At 36.2% G+C, this 19,003-nt stretch overlaps 1 protein-coding gene across 1 annotated transcript in view; it reads left to right on the top strand.

Moving 5' to 3' along the window:
- Tmem135 (transmembrane protein 135) overlaps positions 1–19,003 on the top strand; it is a 175,955-nt gene that overhangs the window by 118,495 nt on the left and 38,457 nt on the right. The window contains exon 6 of the mRNA XM_028774670.1: positions 5,525–5,571. Within this exon, the coding sequence (XP_028630503.1) occupies positions 5,525–5,571 (47 nt within the window). The remainder of the gene's footprint in view (positions 1–5,524; positions 5,572–19,003) is intronic.

The following is a 19,003-nucleotide window of genomic DNA, read 5'->3' as shown; positions in this document are numbered from 1 at the left end:
TGGAACACTGCCGGGATGGTCCCTTACATCATCACACAGGGACATGGGACACTGCTACTGCAGGCTCTTCAGACTTCTCCATTCATCTCACTACATGTGTAAGTAAATGTGAGTTTTAGTTTTACTGTGTGATATTGAGGTTGCTTATTTTAGAAATTGAAAAAAGTTATGTTTCTTGACCTGAGTTTCTTCATTGGAGCAAGTATTTTGTATAAAGTTAGAGAATTTTCTTGTCACGTTCACGTTTCTTAAATCTGGTTCACAAACTACTTGATGCAAGCTATTTTAACTTACTGCTTTATTTTCTATGCATGAAAATATTCATATTTGATTTGAATGAAAAAAATTAAAGCAATAAATCTTTCATGAGATTTTCAAAAGCATGAGAGAAATTCTTGGCAGCTTATGAGTTTCCAGATGCCAGCTAGTTTCAAATTTTCCTCTGTATCTCTGTGGAGGGAACCTTCGAATGGTACCAAGAGTCCTTGAATTACATAGCTCTCTTAAACATTACATAAAACTACATGGGACTGGAGAGATGGTTCAGAGGTTAAGAGGATGCTCTTCCAGAGGACCCAGGTTCAATTCCTAGCACCCACATGGCAGCTAACAACTGTCTGTAACTATAGATAGATCTAGGGGACATTGTATAGTATAAAATTTGTCAGCTAAAATATCCATTTCATGAGTTTTTATTGTCAAAGAATAACCTTGTACTCAATATTGATCTCTTCCCATCACCACTTACTTCCCACTGTGAGGCAACTACTATTCCATTTTCTATAAATAGGTTTGTCTATTTTGAAATTACGTATAGAGAAGGTATAATATAACACATAGTTTTGGTTTCTGGCTTCTTTTACTTAGACTATTGTCTTTGACGTCCATCTATATTGAAGTGTAATTTTAAAAGTCAACTAAAATAGTAACTTCAAAATCAAGTTTAAATCAATGTTTACGAAGTAGTTGGACATTGCAGAGAATTTACATCTTAATAGTTAGCATTTATTTACTTATTTTTTGAAAAATAAAAGTTTATTTGTATTGGTGTTTTTCCTGCATGTATGTATGCGTTCCATGTAGTGCTCAGTGCTGGTAAAGGCGGAAAAGGTGTTGTACCCCTCTGAAACTAGAGTTACAGACAGTTACAAGTCTCTATATGAGTACTAGAGACTGAACCAAGAAACTGCAAACTGCAAGGGCACTGAACACTCCTAACCACTTTGCCATCTTCCAGCCCGGCAAACGTTTACTGAATACTTATAATGCACTAGTGATTATTGTTAAGCTTTCTAAATATTAATTTTTAGCATTTCATGCGTATAGCTTATGCAACTGGTATTATAATTTTTAGAAATGAACAACTTAAGTGATGGTTATTTGTTAATTTGTAGAAAGTTTTGAAGTGTAAAGTTAAAAGTGTACCAATTCATGCTCTATATATAAACAGTTCAGATAGTCCAATTAAGAGATAGATACTTACCAAATAAAAAGTGCAGCATGTAATATTCTGTGCCTTTAATCCTAGCACTTTGCATGTTGAATGCAAAGGCAGGCAGATCTCTAAAGTCAAAACCATCCTGGTCTGTTATATTTTCCTCAAGTTAACTACAAATTCTGTCTTTTTAAAAGATTTATTTATTTATTTATTTTATGTATATGAGTGTTCTGTCTGTATGGACACCTGCATGCTAGAAGAGGGCATCAGATGCTAGTATAGCTGGTTGTGAGCCACCAGTTGGTTGCTGGGACTTGAACTTGGAACCTCTGGAAGAGCAGACAGTGCTCTTAACCTCTGAGCTATTTCTCCAGTTCCTGCCATTTTCATTTTTGTTCTTTTCTTCATCAGCTTTTAATAGTAGGAGACTCATTCACTCATTTGTCTAAGGATGAAGCCATTGACAATTCTGGTGCCCAATTTGCAACATTGTGCTTGTTTTTTTTTTTATGTTGAAAAATATTTTTATTTTTAATTGAAAAATAGTAACTGAACGTATTTATAGATACAATGTTTCATTAACAAATTTTAAATTAACATAATAAGTTATACATTTTACTATGGCAGTTTTGTTATTGTATTATATGGCTTTGAACATCCCACCATACTTTATTCTAATTTATCCCTCTTCCACACTGCCTTCCCTTTTATTTATTTATTTATTTTTTATTTTTTTATTTTATTTTTTTATAATTTATTTTTTCTCAAATCGTAATTCATTCACACAGGGATTATAAACACAGAAAGGCAGGATGTGGGGAAGGGAATGATACTGGAGTGTGCGTTTTCAGGGGGAATACAGATATCTTCAGAACCGGGGTATTGGCTGGGTGAAGGTTCAGGGGACAAGTCACTATGACTCTGCCTATGGCTTGCTTGACCTTATCTAAGTTGGTATTATCTGCCAAGGCTACCTATTTACAAGGTCTATGACTCCTCAGGCTTGTAGATTTCCACAAAAGCTGCCTGTTTACATTAGCTTATAGCCTTCTGTTTCAATGTTTTTCCACTGAGACCCAAGACTTGGTGTTAGAATACATGTATGACAGGCCTATTGCTCAATTTAGGCCTATGGCTGATTTTAGGCCTTCAGTGTGTAAGCAGGGCTGCCCCTGACATCTCTTTTCTCTAAGTATAGAAGGGCTGTGGCAGTTCTAATCTTGCGAAGGTGGGGATACAGGCCTGACCTCCAGTAATTGAAGGGGACCTTGTAATGGCTCAGGTCCCCCTGTCGTTGTCCACTGAGGCATGAGGGCCATACCCATTGCGATGTCTTTTTCCTGGAGAGGGGATACTTTTGACATCAACCCCTATGCAGTCAGGCTTGTCCCTCAGGGAACTCAGAGAGATATTTTTATCTTTTATTTATATTCCCTTGCAGTGCTTAGCCTTGTAGCCTAAGCAAGAATTCAGATCGCCTGTCAGAGAAGGTTCTGGGTAGCCCCTTGGTCTAGGGGCAGAAGTCCCCCCCATCAAACAGCTAGAGATTGACATCACTAATCTGAAGAAATCCCTCGTTTCACTGTCTGAAGAGACCTCCTAAAATTGCAAAGATCCTTATGGGACTCGATTTACTCTATCACAATAGAAAAGGCTGTGTACAGCTCTCGATTGTGTACAGCCATTAAAGAAGAATGTTGCCTTTACATAGACAAGACAAGGAGGGTTAAAGAGAGCATGAAATAGGTCAGTGAAGTCCCTGAGAAAAATCAGAGAGAAAAAGAGACAGATGAATGCTGGTACAAGAATTGGTTTTCAGCCTCTCCAAGGTTGTCAACCCTACTTCCTCCCATCTTGGGACCATTATTTGGTTTCTTTTTGCTTATTTCTGCTGGTCCCTGGGCCTCAAATAGGCGGACTAACTCTGTGATACAACAGATAAATAATTTGGTAGCAAAACCTATTCAGATACATTATCATAAGTTAGCTATGGAGGACCACGAGACTCAAGATGAGGTTGTTACTTTATACAGGGTGTTTCCAAAACCCATCTCCACCCAACATTGTGCTTGTTAACAAAAGCACATTTTACCTTTTCCCTATGATTTCACACTAATGTTAGAGAGATCCTGTTTGTTGCCATAACTACAACTGGGCTTCTGACTATAGTATAATTAATTGCTAATGAGGGAAACATCTTTGATTTAGGGCTATTGTGTGTTCTTATGCTAGCTATAAGGAGGCCTTTTTGTGGGGGGTAGTTATTCTTTATGCCACAAAAGATGATTATATTTTCTAAGCTTTTTTTTTTATTATATTGCCTGCTTATTGGAACTTTCATTACATTTAAATAAATTAGGTTGTCCTGATAGTTAGCCAACATGTTGGCTCAACATGTGTTTATGTACTGTGTATGTTTGTACTTGTATGTATGTGTGTGTATATATGTATGTATGTATGTATGTATGTATGTGTATATGTGTATGCTTACGTGTGTAAGTATGTGTATACTTTTATGTTTCTTTATATATGTTTGTACTTATGTGTATGTATTTATGTGAAGGTATGTGTGTATATGTGTTTGTGTGTGTATGCATGAGTGTACCTACATTTGTGTTTATGTATATGTTTGCATACGTATGTATGTGTGTGTATTTATACACATGTGTGTTTCTGTGTTTGTGTGAAAGCCCCTGTACTCAATATGGTTACTTCTTCAGAGCTTCTTAGACTTTTTCTACTTGTGAGTGCCTTTCTCCTGAGAAAAATATCCAGAAACAAATAATAAAAGTAAAAGGTTTTATAAATCATAAAGACATATTTAAGAACACTTCTTGGGTATACAAAGAACTTTTATCTTTATTAAAGACAAGACTAGTTACATAGTGATCAAAAGACTTGCTTTTTTACATAAAGAATTAAAATTTGAATTTTTGATATTACAGGGCAGAAAGCATAACAATATTTTCATAGTTAATCAATATTTTGATTTTATAAGTATCACTTCTGATGGTTTGTTTTATATAAATACATAGTGTAAAATCATAGAAAATATGTTTGAGGTAATTTTAGAAGCTGTTGCAAATTCTATTCTAATCCTAAGGAAAAATTTATTGATCAAGTATTAGGAAACTCAAGTTAGGAAGTCAAGCAGAAATTTTCAAAGTTGAGCACTCTAACACGATAAGATACTATACTTACATATTGAAATATGATAGTAGGAAAATATTAGAAATCATTTTTAATAATTAACCTGGCTAAGTACCAGAAATATCTCATATTTAATATATATTTGATTTTGAATTAAATATTGGTTGTGGCACATTTAGAAAACTTGTACTGTTGCCAAATTTTGTCAGTTACTTCACATAATATGTAATTCTGATCTATAGTTTGAGGATCTGGGTTCTTATAGGCAAGTTGTACAGATATTCATTGTTGAACCCTGTTCTCACCCATCTAGTCTGTAGGAATCCTCTGGGTATATATGTTTGTTGACAGCTTTGTGTATATAGTTGGCCTTATGTGTCAGTGGCTCCCATATCTGTGAATCCAATCAACTGCTGGTTGAAATATTACCAAAATTTGGTAAACTCTCCTGAACATATGGTCTTTTTCTTTTTATTCCCTCAGAAATACAGTCTAGCATCTGTATAGATTGAATTTATGTTTTACTGCCTGCTAGTAAGTAATCTGGAGATGTTGTTAAATGTGAGAGGATGTATGTAATTCATATGCAGATATTATGCTATTTTATATAAGAGATTTGATCATTTATGGATTTGTGTATCTGTAGGCTAGTTGGCTGGATTATTTTTAAAATCAGTCTTTCATAGATACTGAGTGAAGATTATATATATGCAACATTGTAAGTATAACTACTTATACTTACAAGCCTGTTACTGCCTCTATGCAGTATATTTGAGAGGTACATTATCTGGTATGCTGATGTACATTGTGATGGGAGCTTCTGTGTCATTTCATTGCATGAAGCCTGAGATTTAATAGTGGATCATTTGCTTTTGTCAGTCATAGATGATGTCAGTCAGTACCTTGTGCAAATAATCCGTTTCCTCCTCATTTCAGGTCCTTTTGTTCTGCATCACAGCGGCCATGTACATGTTCTTTTTCAGGTATGCTCTGTTCACCAATTTATTTCAGTATCAAATTAGTATCTAATTCCTTTCAACTAAAGTATTTCCGCCCCTAAGTCATTATCTCCAGTGAGTGGCATGGATTCCTGCTCACCTAACCCCACGAGTTTAAAGGTAAATCCTACTTCTTTGTTAGTAAAAAAAAAAAAAAAAAAAAAAAATAGAAAGATTAAAAACGCTTTTGGAGGAATGTGTTAGTTTGACTCAAATATGAATACAAAGGGTGTCTGTCGTCTTCTATGACCAGAGCAGTATTGAAAATGATTTTTGATTAGGGAGAATCTACTTCTTCATAATCTTCACTTTTAGCCATACTAATCAGTTTTCATTTATAGCCCTCGGATGATACACCTTTAGGTAATTTTCATTGACTTATTGGTGTTCAGTCATAACAGGAATGTCGAAGCTTTAACATTTGTCCTTAGTTGATACAGGCAGTGGCAGACTTGTAGTAAGATGTAGTTTTAAATAAATTAAATCACACAGATAATAGAAAGTAGGGATTTATTACCAGAACATCCTAACAAATATTTAATAAAGTACAGCATGATAATTTTAATTTAGTTTTATTTTTTTCAAAACCAGTCTATGAGAACAGAGAATTATCATGTTGTATCAGATAGAGAGAAAATAATAAAGCTATGTGGCAAGAATGACTTCATCTTCAAAGAGCTGATAAAGATACAGAGGATTTTCCAGCAGGTATTAGTGACAGAAAACATTGGCGCTTTGAGGTATTTAGGACATGTGTCCTCTCTCCCTCTTATTTTTTTTTCCTTTCTTCCTTTGGATTTTCTGTTTTGATTGAACACAGAGCCTGGGCATGTCAGGGCAGTCCTCTACTATGATTCACTGATTCAGTGATTCACACAGCCCTTAGGATTCATTCTGTATGTGCCCTGCTGTTGTACTTTGTAGTACACTGGTTCTTGTGCTTTAATAAATCTAATTTGGTAAGCTGAATTAGAAACCGTGAACATTGCATTTCTTTAGTTTCCTCAGACTCTCTTATTTTCGTCAGTGATATTTTTAGGATATCGCTGTAAAAAAATTCATAGTCTGCCTATAATTGTGTCCTGACTAGTCTGATGATATACCATAGCTATCAGGAAAATCAGTTTCCAAAATGTTGCAAAGTTAGAAAAGCTCTCTTTGTTGCCATACATTGAGTAAAGTGCCATGGAAAGTAAATGTCCTTCTTGTGAAAATCCTAACAGGTCATAAAGGAAACAACCCTTCCCAAAGTGACTGGTCAGTGTAGCAAGTATGTTTAATGTTTAGCATTTCTTAGTCGTAAGAAGCCTGTGGTTTAAAAGCATATTGCATATTGAATACATAGATAAATACCCAGTCTGTTGCCTGGTTGTAGGAAATTATATTTTGAAAACTGCTGCCATTAGCCTAGTATTTTTGGTGCAGAGGGAAAATCAACCCTATAAATACGTGTTTTGGTGCAGAACTACAGAACCGTTCCTGCTTCAGTTACAAATGTCTGAGGTAAAAACAACAGTTTAAAATACTTTCCAGAAGTCTCAATACAAGGTTTAGGAGCCAAGATAAACACTTTCAATTTTCTGAGGAAAAGGGGCTATTTTTCTCCCCAAAGAAGTTCTGTCACTGAATTCGTAGTGTTTTTGGCAGAAGTCCGTTTGAATAATTCAACAAGGGGATTGCTGAATGGTAAAAATATAGCCCTTTAGAAAGCACTACAACCAAACAAAACAGTATTCTGTGCTTTCCTGTACCCTGGCTTGTGTTTGCAATGAATAGTTATTTTGCATGGCATTTGGCAAGTCCAATGGCATTTTAATAAAAACACAGGTATTTGTGGACATATTTATTCAATTTATTGTTGTATTTTAAAGCTAACTGCATAAAATTGGATAATTAAAGTGATATTGTCCTCAGGTCTACTTTTAATGGTTAATGTCTTTTGGCAAGAAGATAAAGGAACATTTTTATGTGCCAGTAAATCATCTTATGTTTTTATCCTGATGTATAACTTGGAAAGAGGTAACTGAGACCCATTTCAATAAAGGTAAAAGTACTGGTGTGATTTTTCTTTTTAAAGAAAGAACTTGAGGGAGTAATTTCATAATTTTTTTTTGATGAAATCCATGTCTCTGATGTGTGAATTTACTTAAAAACCAGTACATTGAGTTTGGTATTCAAAACTCTGCTTATCTAAATGCCAGAGGAAGCACTTCACTTTTACAGGTCTCTTAGTAGATTTTTAAATGGTTTTTCACATACATTATCTTATACATAGTGATTGTGATTTTCCATAGGATTTTCCACAGGTGTATGTTAAAATGGAATCCTGGAAAGCTTTAGATGTCTGGTTTGGGGAAAAGTAGTAGTTGACAGTTGTAGTTTTATTCTGTCTTTTTGCTAGCTGTCTGACTAGTGAAGACATCTGGATTTTATTGATCCTAACTGCTATGGATCCCAGTGGAAATTCAAGTACAGAGTGGATGAAGCATGTTTTGAAGATGCTTTGAAAGGGTACTCTTCAAATGTCCCACTAGGCATTCCTGATGTCTTGCCTCTCCTGTTCTACTGCTTAGTCAGTATGCACACATTTGTCCTGAGGGTGTGCTCTGTTGCTGTCAGTGCAGGCTAAGTAGGAGTAGGAGGTAAGAACTGATAGAAAGTGTTTTATCTTCCACACATTGGTTATGTTCAAGCGTATATTAGTGGGTAAAGCAGTGTAAGTATTTGAAAACAAAAAAGTCACCAGACACACCACTTTGTTCTGGCTGTAGCCTCAGTTGGCCTGGAGTACCCTGCAGCTTAGGTAGGCTTCCGACTTACAGCCATTCTCCCATGCCAGGCTCCTGTTTGTGAGGGTTTCAGACATAAGTCACTATATCAGATTTAGGATCAAGATGCTTTTATAGTTGAATGGGACCTTTTTTAGGTTATTTGAAACATGAAGGAATCAACAAAAACCACAGTCAAACATCTAGGACTTAATCCTATTGAAAAATAAAATTAGGGGCTCGAGAGATGGCTCAGCTCTTTCAGAGGTACTGAGTTCAATTCCCAGCAACCACATGGTAGCTCACAACTATCTGTAATGGGATCTGAACCCTCTTCTGGTGTGTGTCTGAAGACAGCTGCAGTGTACTCACATACATAAAAATAAATATGTCTTAAAAAAAAGAAAAAATTAGGAATGATAATTAAACATGCGTTTCTCATCATCAGGCGTCTGTGTATAAAGAGTGTCTCTTTAAAAGCAAGGAAACAGCGCCATTTCTTTAATTAAACATAGTGTCTCAGTGTAACATAACTTGGTGACAGGTTGTGAATACTGGCTGGAAATTCTTCCTACCTGCCCCCTGTGGAGGCAACAGTGAGGTCAGCAGTTTGCTTAGGCGTGTAGCCTGTAAGGATGGACTTGGCATAACCTTAATCCACACATTGTGTGTGTGTGTGTGTGTGTGTATGTATTCCTTATTTTTTCTGCCACTTGTTGAGTTCTAGTCAGGCACATACACAAGGCCATTTTCATCATTCTCAGGGCATAGATTTAGTGTTTGTATTTAAAGGAACATGCTTTTTGCTGCAGACTGTCCCTCCAGTAAAGACATTTTCACAAGCTTACCTTTCCCTTCTACAAGTAAAGAAGTGTTATTCTCATTTTTCACTTGTTTTAAACTTACATGAAGGTCATTTAAATATCAGTTAGGTTCTGGTTTTTAAAGCATCATTTGAAAAATATACAAAACCAACCTAAAATTGGTATGTATTTAGCTTTAGAGATTTTAAGTTCTTCTTATAGGCTAGAATTTTCTCTAAGTTATTAGTTTTATTGCTCCTTGCAACAATACAAAAAGCAATTTTGAATGGGAACATGTGGCAGGTCATGGGAAAAAAGTGAGGATTTGTGTATCATTAATTTTTAAAAATAATTTTCTTATTTCTTGAGATTATATATACTATATAATTAAGTATTTGGCTCTTCTCTGTCATTATACCACTCAGTCTTGGGCAACATGATCCATCATTTGATAGCTTGACTTTAAGTAAACTGATGATACACTCTTTTGGTTATCTTCAATTTGTGCTGATTCAGATTTTGTTTAGAACAGCGGTGGGTTTGCTGTCTTGTGTTTCTCTGAGGAAGATTTCACTGTAGGATAGTTGAGCTACTTGCCACTCATCAGATTTGAAATAAACGGAAAAGCACAGGAAGAAGTCATACTAACATCATGCCTCATTGTACCACACTCTCTAATCATTTAATAGGACACTATAGAATAGCATAGCCTGTGAGATGAGCTAGGAGATGTGGAAGATGCTTTTAAGTTCTGAACTTTCAACCTTTTCTGCCTGGCCCTCCCTAGGACACAGGAAAAGTGAGTTTCTTCCCATTTTTAAATTTGTCCATCTCAGCACCTCTTGGTACTGATCATACCAAGATGATTAAATGGCAACCATTGCCATATTTCTGTCTTTTGAAAAATGAAGAGTAAAAGGATATTTTGCCATCTGGGGACGCTCAGGAGATCAGGGTCTAAGCTGCCCTATGTGCTTCTGCTGTGACAAGCATGTATGTAATCCTTGATGATCTGGGACTCAGTCACATACCACAGAAGACTGATGTTAACACTCAGGTGACAGAAAGCAGTTGAACTGACATTTGTTTTCTGACATGATTCATAAAATTTTGGGCCCTCATATTATAAGCACAGTGCCATCCCGAATTCTGTTTGTTCTCCAGATGTTAAAAATACCTCTTGAGTTGCATAATTTCACATTTAATTATTGTTAAGTTTCTTTGCAAGGTGTTTAGAGAAAACATCTGGCTTTGTTTATAAACTACGGAGAAATGTCCAGTGATGCATTGTAACACCTAACGTTCACTGGCCACCATGTCATTTTAAGCGTGACAGATGTGTCATGAGAACGTTCTAAAGCTGAATGAAATTTGTAACTGTTGCCTTATCTGTTATTCATGTTTTCAGAAAAGGCCTGTTGGTATACATTTATAATCACTTCCAGTTTTTGTTAGTAACTGATTGCTTTATAAAATATATGCATGTTTATCTTGAGAGTTTATTGATAGTGGCTATGTATCCATTGAGGTGGCTCAGCAGGTGAAGGAATTCGCCATGAAGTCTGATGTCCTGAATCCAGTTCCTGTGACCTGCATGGGAAAAGTAGAGAACTGATCTCCAAAAGTTGTCCCCTGGCCTCCACAAGTGTACACAGACGAAATAATTCATTTTTAATAACTAGCTGTGCCGTTTAAGAATTCTGGCTATTTCATATGTACACTGTGCATCTAGCTTTAAGCTAACTAATATAGTCAGTTGCCATTCAAATTCAATCTTCCAAATTCTATGGTAGGTTAATTTTTGTTAAATATTCTATTTATTAGCTTGCAGACATACTTTTTTGTTTGTTGCTTACTTTGTTTTAAAGTTCATTTTGTTGAAAAGTAATTGACTAGACCTGCAGACAGTTTTATAAAGCGAGATGGCACAGTGTTTGTCAAATCCATAGACTAGTAATTTCAAAAGATAGGTCACCATGGAGAATACAGTTTTACATTGTTATTTCCCATATCAAATTGGTCATAGTACTAACAAATAGTAGCTGAAATATGAAACTTTCCCATAAGAAACTGGAACTTTTCTAACAGCTGTTGTCATGAAAGAGTGACTAGAAATTTACTATGTCTCTAACACACTGGCTGCCATCATTCTCCTGTGATTCCTTTCTGTTGGAATTCTACTTCCATTGTACTTAGAAGAATTAAGTAGCTACCATTCTGTTCACATCTACCCAAATAAAGTTTTTTTATAGGTAAAAGAACCCTTTTCCAAGCGTAAGCCTTTTGGTTAATTGTCTTTTCTGAGACTGACTTCTGAGTCTGCACTCTGATGCTGAGCTCTTGACCCTCCTGCTTCTCTCTCCCATCTCACTGTGTTCTCTGATCCTTGGGCTTGAACCTTTGGTTTGAATTCAGCATCTCTCCTCAGCAGCTTCTCTCCTCTTCCTCTTTCCCTATCAGTCTTCTCTGTGGGAGGGACCTGGCATATCCCATCTGTAAGGTGAGTTGGCTTTATACTTCCACCATCCATAGTTTGATTCTGTGCCCAAGTTTATTCAGAGGTCATTAATTTTAAAGTGCTAGTTTACCCTGATTAGGACCTGTCTGTACTGTCCTTGTGTTGGTGACACCATTACTGCAGAATGGTGCCCAAAACTTAATTTCTGGATGTGTAATTGAAGTGAAAGAAGTTGTGACTTTCTTTTGAAACAGTTAAGCAAGGGATGAATGCAGTGCATCTAGGAACAGATATTTGTTTGAGTTTTATCATTTTTAGAGGAATTATAGCTAATGGGGCCTTTCTGTGTAAAGAGCCCTATGCCCATTGTGATGTAAATGGCACACATTGTTGGTCTTTGTCTCCCGAATCTTCAGTGAAACCATTTGCCTTCTTTGTGGCTGAGAAGGTCTTTGAATGGTATAATTTGATAACATATATCAGCTAGCTAGTATTTATTGAGTGCTTATTGTATACAAGGCTCTGTACTCGCTGCTTTGTAAATATTCCTGGAATAAACCTTGCCACAAAAAAAGAGTAGGTACTGAATTGTACTGTCTTACAGGTGAGGAAATTGTATAATGTAAGAAACTGTGTAATGTGCCAACATAGAAACAAAGCATAGATTCAAATTTTGTTCTCTCCATCCTCAGAGGCTGTTCTTGTCATTGTTTAGTTAGCTAACAAAACCAGTACTTTCCAGTGTTCTAAACCATCACTTAAAATATATGAAATATGTCAGCATATTTTTTGTATGTATATGCTGCTCAAAGCTAGAGGCAACTGGCCTAGAGATTCCATTTGGGCATGTTAGAAGCATGCCTTCTCTTCATCATCAACCCTAGTCTAACTAAGAAGGGGACTAGGATCTACTTATTATCTACACTAGTGTCTTCCTGGAAAAGAAATGGTGAGAGACAAATGCTACAGCACAGTGAGACAAGTACACTTGGTCCCCATATTTCCATCTGGTAGGGCTTGAAAGAACTTATATTTTCTCAATTGGGTTATATTCCTTTCTGTGACTTCTTGGTTTTTTTTTTTTCTCTTTTCGTCCAGAAGTCCATTTTTTATGGCACTAATCGCACAAAATTGATTTTACTTGGGAAATGTTTTTTAGCATGTCCTTTGGTAACTGAAGGGAATAGTACCATCTGTACATAAATTATATGGCGTGTGCTATGTGAAACAGTGGCATGCTCATATAACAAATCTAATTCACACTGCAAATGTCTCAACTATGGAATATGGCAGATGCTTCTTTTATAAGTGTTTTTGAAGAAGCCTTTAAAGGACATTTCATCATAATCATAATTTATCAGAAAGGTCAGGAGGCTGGTGCTCGATGACATATAGACAGAGTTGCAGCATCAGGAAACAGTGGCTAGAGAGGGTGTATGTTGAAAAGAAAGAGAGGGAGGTTTAGAGGCATGGTGGAGAGAATACACTGTACTCCTTCCAGACACTACCTTTTTGTCTTCCTTTTCTTAACATCCAGATTTTTCAAATTACTTGTCCATATTTGCCTTTTGCTGTTCTTACCTGTCACTGCAATGTGATCTCCACCCCTTGAGCCTCCAAAATTTCTCTCTCTGATACCATCAGAAACAGCATTCCTCTAATGGATATTTACTGTTCCTTTCTTACAAGGCCCCTCAGCTACCTAGAGCATTTTGCCCTCTTCTCTTATGAAGCTTTCCCTTAGTTTTTCTGAGAGGGTTCAGTCTCTCTTTATTCCTTCCTCCAACCTCTCTTGATTGACTCATTTCTTGAATCATCCTTTGTGCGTGTATATATTTGATACTGTGTTTTTGGACCTTACCGTTTCTCAGTACTTACACTGTCATTGGGTAAATCGTACATACTTCTGAGCATTCTATTATCATCCGTATATTAATGATGCATAGTCTGTCAGGTCATGTTGGTCTCCTAACTTTCAAAGCCACATTTAACTAGTGACATGGTTATTTTACTGCTTCTCAGACTGAAGTCTTGCTAGTTGGACTTAGGATCTCTAGTTCAGAGATTCTACCCCTTCCTGCAACTCTTTGCTTTCCTCCTGATCTCTGTCATGTAACAGAAATGCCACCCACTGAGCTGTAAATGCAGGTAACTGAATAGCCCCATGTTCTGCCTCTGTCTCTGCTGTCAGTGCTTGCTACACTGACCATGCTATTCTTCCCTCTCTCCCTACAGTCTGCTTGCATCTGCCCTCTCCTCTCAGTTCCTTTGTAATGACAGAAATGAACACAAAAACAATTATGGCCCTGTACTTCAGTTTCAATCTACTCTTTTATTTTTAAAAAATCCCTTTATTTTAATTTGTGTTTCTGCAAATCTCTGCATCATAGGATGCACATGTGTGGGTACCTGCAAAGGCCAGAATAGAGTATTACCTCTCAGGGAACTGTAGTTACAGGCAGTTTTGAGTCTTCTAATGTGGGTGCAGGGAATCGAATTTAGGTCCCTGCAAGAGTAGCCAGCATTGCTTCTCAACCACTTTTGAGTCTTCTCTCCAGCCTCTAACTCGTTGTAGACAGAATGCAAGGCTTCTGGTAGTGTGGTCTCCTGTATATGACTAGCCAGGTAGAAGTTTGTGCCCATTGCCTGGATTTGAATAAAACTTACTTGGGGATCTTGGGCAAGTTACTTACCATTGTGTCATCTCTTCAGTGTACTTGAAGGAAGTTATTCCTAGAGCCTATAGTTATAGCTAGAATTGAATGACATTTGCCTAATGAGTAGTAATAATCACTATTCTTATTATTGTAATTTTTATCTAATTTAAATAAATTATTTTTGAAATTCAGTCTACTGTATGTATAACCTTGAGTAATTTAATGTCTTATAGCCTGTCTTAATTTATAATGTGATTGTAGTTTCCATTTTGCTGATTATGTTGATTGCCACCCACACAAGGCTTTCAGTAGGCAGTGGATCAAATTCATTTTTTTCTTTTCTTGTTCAGTAGCATGATCATCACGTTCATATTTGTATATGTAAGCCTGGCATATTTAATATCACAGAAATACTGTATTCCACTGAGTGCTTCCTCTAAATAAATCTTAGCTTGTAACATATCAGTCAATATGTTGTCTGTCCATGTTAATCTGATAATCCAGTCACTGACAAAATAGAATTTTTGGAAAAATTCTCCATAGCATCACGTTTAAAGACATGGTGCTTCCTTGTCTACAATGCTCCATTGCTGCTACCTGAGATTAGAGGCAGCAATTAGCTGAAATTGCAGCAGAGATTAAAGAAATCACATAATTTTATTCATAATCTAGGTTAAAAACAGTTCAAATGCACTATTGAATTCCCTCTAAATGATGAAATTTCTATATTTCATAACACACAGTTGAGACACTGGTGATGACTAAACAACTGTTGGAGTAGAAGCCAGTGGGGCCTCAGCGGTGAGTGGTGGGCTGATGGGAAACCCCACTTCTAAAACACAGGGTTGACAGCACCTGAAGGTTGACTTCTTGATGCATTAGCACACACACAAGTACAAACACGCACATCTACACACATGATAAGATATTACACTGTGTTTGACACCATCTAATACCAAAATTTAAGGTTCCAAAGTAATTAAGTCTGCTTTGATTAGCATACCTGGAAAAATAAAAGATTCTATCAGAATAAAAGCACGTTGCTATAATTCTAGAACCTAAGAGGCTGAAGCAGAAAGAAAACACCGAGTTCAGGGCTAATTTGAGCTAATAATGAGTTGAAGGCTTGCCTGGGCTACAGTATGAGACCTTGTCTCAAAAACAAATTGTCATTGCCACTATGTCATTTTAATGCCACATTAAACATCAGCATTATGGACAATAAACAGAAGTATGGTTGACATAACTATTTAAAACCACCCTCTTTTAAGACATTCATAAAGGGAACATGTTTATTCACAGTAGGAAATGAGCTGCTTGCTTCATAAAGCAGTCACTTGTGTTTAGATTAGAACTTTTAAAATTGTAAATTTTACCACACATGAGAAGTGCTCTGTTATGTGCTCCTGATTTCTGCTGATAAATAATGTCTTAGGAAAATGCTCCTATTTCCCTATTTTTCATATTATAATTAGAATAATTTCAAACAGCATAAATGCTTTTTTCTTATTAAAATGTTATTTTCTTAAAAATGTTCATTTACTTATAGCATTGGATTTTATTTACTTAGATTTAAAATATAAGTATATTCAGTTCTTATAGCACAATGTATAAATTTCAAGCCAAAGTATTATCTTCTACAATACTAACAATATAAGTACTCACTATCCAATCTGTTCTAGTAAAATAAGCATAACAGATGTAAGATGGTAAAATCTGTTAGAATTCTTGATTTAACAAATCTTCAGGATTACTTAATATGTATGATTAAAATTCCTGTCACATAGATATTGTAGAATAAAAAATATGATTTACTTGTATAGAAAAATATTTTTGGCATCATCAATTACTGATTAGAACTGGATACCTAGGATATGAGCAAGCATCTGTGTCCATATGTACATCCTGGGAAACAGCCAGGCAGCTGAAATATTTCCTAATAGTTCATTTACTTTCCATCGAGAAAGGATTTCGCACTGTGGTCAGTTCTTCTGGAAGGAAGAAATTAGACCAGAACAAATAATATTTAATCCTCATTTTACAAACCAGTAGTGAGAAATCTAGCTGGGAGCCAAGACTTCCTCCCTTCCTACACAACTGTCCACGATGCTCTTGGTATCTCGTCCTCTGTGGTATATCTGTTAAAATACTTGAAAATATTACCTGCCAAATTCTTTAAACAGGTATGGAGAAATTTTTGAATCAGACCAAGCTCCTGTTATCCATGAAGGATTCTGGATTTCCTTTTTATTCAATGAGAATAACTTGGATGCTTTGAGGGCCATCTTATCATATGTCACTCAGACAGAGTACTTATTCCTCCTGCACTGAATCTGGCATAAGAGCAAATTTTAATAGGAGTCTTAAGACCTCCAGGTATCTTTGATAAAATAGATAAATATTTTTTTCAGACACATTTAACCATCAGCTGCCATTGTGAGATACATAATCAATCTAGAAGTAGTGTTAGATGGCTTCTACCCTATTCCAAATCCTTGCAGAAAAAAGGTGACACCCATAGTGTTTCTCATTTCATCTCATCCTTTAGGTTTGTTATTAGCCAGTGTGTAGAAAGTAACAGAGATAGTCATAATTCTCAGTTTATTTCCCATTGGATACCTCCTCTGTTTATTTAGATGTTCTGTAAGATGCTAGTAAAGTCATTTATCGTTTTTTGATTTAATGAGTAGAAGAATCCTCAACTGTGAATAGAAAATGTGGATCTTTTGATGAAAGATTGGGTTGAAACTGTTTCTGTTTTTTAACAGACCGAATATTTTCATGACTCAGAATAATAAAATGGAAATATTTACTTTGAGGATAAGCCAATTTATATATTGTTGGACATAACACAGACCACCCAGGCCTGGACTCTACTGTTTATAGTTAAGGATCTTAAACGTCCATATGCTCTTGATGAGTCAGACCTATCTCTGTTCCAACTAGAAAGTTTTCTGTCTGCAAAGGGCAATGATCTCACCTTCCCCACCCTCATTCCTACCCCTAGCTAGTAAAATTCTGTCAAGCAGATTATTTCATTTCTGCAAGCAAAGGGCTTATTTGCAGCTCAGTAATGATAACACTGCAGGGCTTCTTCTCTCGAAGGACAGATGTTTAATATACTTGGAAAACACTGGAGTTATACTTACCTTCAAGACAGTTTGGATACATGTGAATATATATCTATACATATTATTGGTTTATTTTTTTGTGAAATTTGAGGTCTAATGTGAAGCTTCATTTTTTTATTCTTATTTACAAAATTTTAGATTTTTGTTTTTAAAACTTTTATTAGTTCTATTTCTTCAACATTTCTATTGAGTTTCCTCTTCATGCCCTGAACTGACTTCAATAATCATTCAGGTTTATTTGTGTTCTCTCTGAATCATTCAGGGGTTTAATTGTGTTTCCTTTGTTTTTTTTACTCAATCTTTTTAAGACTACTTGTTTTAATTCTCTATATGGGCTTTCATCCAAGTCACTCCCACTGCAATCTAGTCTATAGAGGTGATACTGTTTCCACTTTCTCATACTTCTTAGTTTCTGTACTGGAATTTGTACATCTGGGATTAACTCACTGACAGAAAGTTTTTTTGTTTTGTTTTCTTTTCTTTTTTCTTTTTTTAATGTTAGGTCCATTCTTTCAGCTGAGATATTTTCACTGTCATTGAGATTAGATTTTAAAGAATTGAGTTGTTCTGTTCCCATGGACCCATTGGGGTTTTAGTTCAGTAGCTAAACTCCCAGCTCACAATCTTTTAGGAAGGACATTTGGTAAAATCCACTGTAGACTATTAATTGCAGAAGCAGCAACTACAGATAGACAGGCCCAATATTCGAAGATCATAATAGTCAATTACTGACTCAACCCTTTAACTCCAGTAGCTGTTGGGGTGAAGCTATAGTGTGGACTCAGGTAACTGGTTGGCGAGATTAGGAATGGAAGTCTAATTATATATAGCTGAGAAAGGAATGAGACGGCAAGTAGCTGGACGGGTAAAGCTGGGCTGGTTGGTGTTCGCATTAGCAGAGTTTCAGCATTGTTAAAGCTACGGAGAGTTGGAGCTAAGAAGAGGACAGAATCGGCAAGAGAGTGGAAATGAGATAGGAATTCAAAATGTATGAGTTGTGTATGGAATGATGGAGTATTCAGTAAGAGGTCCAAATCTTACAGAACAGTCATAAAACCTAATTATTAACCAATATATAAAGGAGCAAAGTAAGTAAGAGAATTTATGCAAGAGTGAAATTTTTTATTTAAAGTACAGTAAAATAGATTTTTTTTTCTTTTTAGAAATTACAACATCAGTCAGCATCCTCTCACTGTGATTTATTTAGCAGACTGAACTGGTGGGGGAAGGGGAGAACAGTTGTGGTTCCAGTTCAAACCTGTTAAACCAGATTTGCTGGCATGCACTATCCTGATGTTTGAACCAGTTAACTTTGTGGGTAGGGTTTCTACTCAGCTGTCAGCGGGTGTCCACTTTTCTTTGGGTTTTCCCAGCCTTCAGCATGGACTGATGCTTTGAGGAAATGCCCAGCCATTATTCTGTATGTAGTGGATGGCCATCCTTCCAGCAGTTGGGTTTCAGTTGTCTGAGGTTCGTATGTGGTCATGTCTGTGCTATTGTGTACCATTTCAGCTGGAAATGTTCATTTTACCAGAGTTCTGGCGCTCGCTCTGTCTCTCTCTCTCTCTCTCTCTCTCTCTCTCTCTCTCTCTCTCTCTCT

Source organism: Grammomys surdaster, unplaced genomic scaffold (assembly GCF_004785775.1).
Source record: "Grammomys surdaster isolate TR1022 unplaced genomic scaffold, NIH_TR_1.0 242, whole genome shotgun sequence".
Classification (NCBI taxonomy): domain Eukaryota; kingdom Metazoa; phylum Chordata; class Mammalia; order Rodentia; family Muridae; genus Grammomys; species Grammomys surdaster.
Note: the sequence above shows the minus strand (reverse complement) of the source record. Positions and strands in the feature narration are given on the sequence as shown.